The 4452-nt window shown below is 43.3% G+C and overlaps 2 protein-coding genes across 3 annotated transcripts in view; both read left to right on the plus strand.

The window, feature by feature from the left end:
- xrn1 (5'-3' exoribonuclease 1) overlaps nucleotides 1-4398 on the plus strand; it is an 11779-nt gene extending 7381 nt beyond the window's left edge. For both annotated transcript variants that reach the window (XM_047806174.1, XM_047806173.1), the window contains exons 14-25: nucleotides 371-527; nucleotides 760-879; nucleotides 965-1134; nucleotides 1622-1739; nucleotides 1894-1989; nucleotides 2068-2171; nucleotides 2315-2443; nucleotides 2777-2939; nucleotides 3240-3353; nucleotides 3447-3545; nucleotides 3747-3862; nucleotides 4132-4398. In XM_047806174.1, coding sequence (XP_047662130.1) covers nucleotides 371-527; nucleotides 760-879; nucleotides 965-1134; nucleotides 1622-1739; nucleotides 1894-1989; nucleotides 2068-2171; nucleotides 2315-2443; nucleotides 2777-2939; nucleotides 3240-3353; nucleotides 3447-3545; nucleotides 3747-3862; nucleotides 4132-4372 — 1627 coding nt within the window. In that variant the 3' untranslated portion in view covers nucleotides 4373-4398. The remainder of the gene's footprint in view (nucleotides 1-370; nucleotides 528-759; nucleotides 880-964; nucleotides 1135-1621; nucleotides 1740-1893; nucleotides 1990-2067; nucleotides 2172-2314; nucleotides 2444-2776; nucleotides 2940-3239; nucleotides 3354-3446; nucleotides 3546-3746; nucleotides 3863-4131) is intronic.
- Nucleotides 4069-4452, plus strand: part of gk5 (glycerol kinase 5) — a 14992-nt gene continuing 14608 nt past the window's right edge. The window contains exon 1 of the mRNA XM_047806176.1: nucleotides 4069-4122. The gene's annotated coding sequence lies outside the window, so the exon portion shown is untranslated. The remainder of the gene's footprint in view (nucleotides 4123-4452) is intronic.

The raw sequence follows: 4452 nt of genomic DNA on the forward strand, positions 1-4452 counted from the left end.
CTCTCTGTGTCTCTCTCTCTCTCTGTCTCTGTGTCTCTCTCTCTGTCTCTGTCTCTCTCTCTCTCTCTCTGTCTCTGTGTGTCTCTCTCTCTCTCTCTCTCTGTCTCTCTCTCTCTCGTTCTCTCTCTCATGCTCTCTCTCTCTCTCTCTCTGTCTCTCTCTCTCTCGTTCTCTCTCTCATGCTCTGTCTCTCTCTCTCTCTGTCTCTCTCTCTCTCTCTCTGTGTCTCTCTCTCTCTCTCTCTCTGTGACTCTCTCTCTCTTTATCTCTCGTTCTCTCTCTCTCTTTCTCTGTCCCTCGCTCTGGGTTTCCCCCCCCCCCCCCCCCCCCTGTTTAATACATACAGACAGTTAAGCATGACTCTCTACAGGTATTACCCATATCACTACGCACCCTTCCTCTCTGACGTGAGGAACATCTCTGACCTCACTTTGACCTTTGACATGGGAAAACCCTTCCTGCCCTTTGAACAACTGCTGGGTGTTTTACCTTCAGCTAGCAAAGAGCTGCTGCCTAAATGTTACCAGGTAACACACACACACACACACACACACACACACACACACACACACGTGCGTGTTTATACATTTTATTTCTGTTTTTCTTTACATAAAATAAAAACAAATGTAATAAAGCAAAACTACATTCCTGCAGACAGTTAGATGGAGAAGCAGGAGGACGAATAGACCAACAGTACAGATTTGTCCTCGGAAACAAATAAAACCTATAATCTGTGTGTGTGTGTGTGTGTGTGTTCAGCACCTGATGACATCTGTGAACTCACCGATTATTGAGTATTACCCCGTGGACTTTAAGACAGACCTGAACGGGAAGCAGCAGGAGTGGGAGGCCGTCGTCCTCATCCCCTTCATCGACGAGGTTTTAAACCTTCACACATCTGTGCATCTAATACACACTAAATGCCACCAAGCTCCTCCTTACGGTGTGTGTGTGTGTGTTTTAGAAACTGTTGCTGGCAGCCATGGCCCCCAACACAGAAAGTATGAGTAAATCGGAGCAAGCGAGGAACACACACAGAGAGTGTGCAGTGTACTGCTATGACAAAGAGCTCGACTTTCCACTGACTTCACCACTGCCTGAGGTCTTCCCCAGTGTCTCACACTGCCACGCAAGGTACATGTGGACACACACACACTCAGAGTGTCAGGAATGTTGTGTGTGTGACAGAAGAGTTTCAGTAAGAATGAAAGGAAAGGTGTAGAAGACAGTAGTGAGAGCAGCTCTGCTGTATGGGTTAGAGACTGTGGCAGTGAGGAAAAGACACGAGGCAGAGATGGAGGTAGCAGAGATGAGGATGTTGAGAGTACAGAGGAGGGAGATGTTATATTGGTAGAAGGATGTTGGAGATGGAGCTGCAGGTCAGAGGTCAAGAGGACGGACAAAGAGGAGATATATGGGTGTGTTAAATTAGGACATGAAGGTAACTGGTGCGAGAATCGAGGATGATGTGGATAGAGTTAGGTGGGAACTGATGATTCACTGTGGGACCCCTAACGGGAAAAGACGAATAACAAATCTAATATTTACAGATTAATGGAACAAAATGTTATTCGCTCTTTCTGTGTGTGTGTGTGTTGTGTGTGTGTGTGTGTGTGTGTAGGTGCACACTGGTGCCCATGGATGCCTGGCGAGTGCCCCTGCACACAGTCATACGCAGAATCGACCGCAGCTCGCTGTATTTCTGCGGCTTTCCCACCTTGCAACACATCAAACATAAAGTAAATATCATTGAGTTTTATTATATTATTACACAACTATTACAAATATAATTTATCATTTCTGATGTTATTAACGTTATAACTTTATAATTAACACATTAATATTAAACTAGTCTGATCGTTATTTAGACTAACGTCCTGGTTGTGTTTTCAGTTCTACAAGAAGAAGAGCGGTGTGGTCGTGTTCCAGCAGAGCAGCCGAGGAGAAAACATGATATTGGAGATTGTATCTAGCCAGCAGGGGGAGCCAGTGAGCATGCTTTTTTAAATTTCGATATAAACATATAATCCTAGTGTGTGCTATTTTATCTCGTGTGTATGTGTTTAGGTTCTGGAGGATGTGGCGGACCTCGTGTTGGGGAAGAGTGTGTTCGTGAACTGGCCTCACCTGGAGGAGGCACGCGTGGTCGCCGTGTCGGACGGAGAGGCAAAGTAAGGCTTTCACCTGAACAATGGTGGGGTAATTTCATCTCCATGGGACAAGTGAATGATTAAGCTTTAAACTGTTTATATATTTAACAGAATTTTCTCAGCAATGGTTTTTGTGGGACGTTAATAATATTTCTGTTTCTCAGGTTTTTCCTTGATGAGGCGACAGGAGCACAGAAGCTGTTTGAGGACACGCCTCCTCCCGTTAAAGTGGTGTATCTGAGCGATAAAGAGCAGAAGGATTGGGTTAAAGATGTGCAGGGCATCACAGAGCAGTAAGAGCCTCCTCACAGTTCACCCTCAGTTTTGTGACAGCAGAACTGACAGTAGATCAGGCTGCAAATCTCACCAAATTTAAAGCGTTCTGATCTGTTATTGTTACTATAGCAACAGCTCCTTCACAGTAAAAGCTCCACATAAACTAATCAAAATAATAAATTACACGGCCGTTATTTCTCCATCGTAAGCCGTAATGTTCCCCACATCTTCAGGACTGAGGAGTTTATTATTTATATTTATTATTATTACTATATATTACTGTTAAATATTTGTCCATAAATCAATGAAAGGTTTGTCGTAACCCCTTCATGCTCCTGTACCCTAACCAGCCACAGTAAGCGTAAAGGTGTGGTGATAAAAGAAACATCAGTGCTGCTGTACGCTCAGCTCCTCACGGGCAGGAAGTACGTGATCTCCCCGAACGCTCAGGTCCATCTGGAGAAACAGTGGGCCAAACAGATCCTGCCCTTTGCTTACCAAACCATCGTGAAGGTACCTTTAATGAGCAACAGCAGGTTTACATCAGCACGCACACATACGCACGTACACACACATGCACACACACACAAGCGCACACATGCATGCACGCACGCACACACACATGCAGGCACGTTAACAAGAAGTCTATAAATCAGTGTTAAGGTTAACATCATAATAACCTTCATAATATATAAAAATAATAACACTAAAAAAGATTTGCTTAATTTTAAGCCCTTATAGAAGGTCCATAAATACAGGTTTAATCTTCACTTAATAAAGTCTGAGTAATGATGTTCTGTTTGCTTTCTTCAGGACATCACGGCTTTCGATTCGTCCTTGTCTCGGTTTAAAACGCTGGAGGAACTTTTCCCCGTCTCCACCACTGTATTCATGGTGGGAAACACGTATTATGGCTCGATGGGAGAGGTGAGAGTTCCTCATGTCACTACATGCACTGGGGTAAAGCTCTTAAAAACATAAAGCTCTTATCGCCATTTGTTTGTTTGTTTTTTGCTTCAGGTGCAAGATTCTAGTGATGTCATCAGCGAGGGACGTGTGCGGGTGGTCTTTACTGTGCCGTGTGAACCTCACCTTGATGCCTTAATTCAGAACCAGCATGTCAGTCTGCCTCAGTTTACCATCTATTATAAAATATTCGTAAAAAATATTTTAATAGCTCCATTACAGTTTTTCATTCTCATCTAAGAGCCTTCATTTATTTTAATCCATTATTTTATTTTATTAATATTCATATAATGTTCAGTTTTAGTATATAATAATGACTAAACCCTGTTCTCTCCTTGTGTACTGTTTACTCAGAAATACTCCATAAAGTACAGTCCCGGCTACGTTCTGGCCTCGCGCCTCGGCATCACCAGCTACCTCGTCTCCAGGTTCTCTGGGAGCATCTTCATCGGCAGAGGATCAAAGAGGAAGTCAGTGCAGCTCGTATCAGTGTTATAAGTTGGCACTATTTTTTTATTACTTTTTCCCACTATTTTGAATCATTAATCATTTAATAACTATTACATATTTGTTTAAATATGGAAACGTATAACGGTCACAAACATTAGGATTTATCAAACTCCTATAAATGTTTGTTTCTTTTTGACGTTATAATTATATTTCTGTGTGTGTGTGTGTGTGTGTGTGTGTGTGTGTGTGTGTGTGTGTGTGTGTGTGTGTGTGTGTGTGTCCTGCTCAGTCCTCATGGCGAGCAGAGAGCCAACGTGGGTCTGAATCTGAAGTTTAATAAGAAGAATGAGGAGGTTCCTGGCTACACCAAGAGAACAGAGAAGGAGTGGCTGTACTCGGCTGCTGTAGAGGAGCTGTTAGCTGAGTATCTGGAGCGCTTCTCCGAGGTGTTCGATTATGTGTCCAGGAACAGCCATGATGATTTATTCTATGAGGATGATATCTGGCCAGGAGACGATGAGAATGGGTAAATCTTTCTCTCTGTCTCTCTCACTCACACACACACACACACACACACACACTAAACACCACTTTGTTGTGGTTCATGTCA

Source organism: Tachysurus fulvidraco, chromosome 22 (assembly GCF_022655615.1).
Source record: "Tachysurus fulvidraco isolate hzauxx_2018 chromosome 22, HZAU_PFXX_2.0, whole genome shotgun sequence".
Classification (NCBI taxonomy): domain Eukaryota; kingdom Metazoa; phylum Chordata; class Actinopteri; order Siluriformes; family Bagridae; genus Tachysurus; species Tachysurus fulvidraco.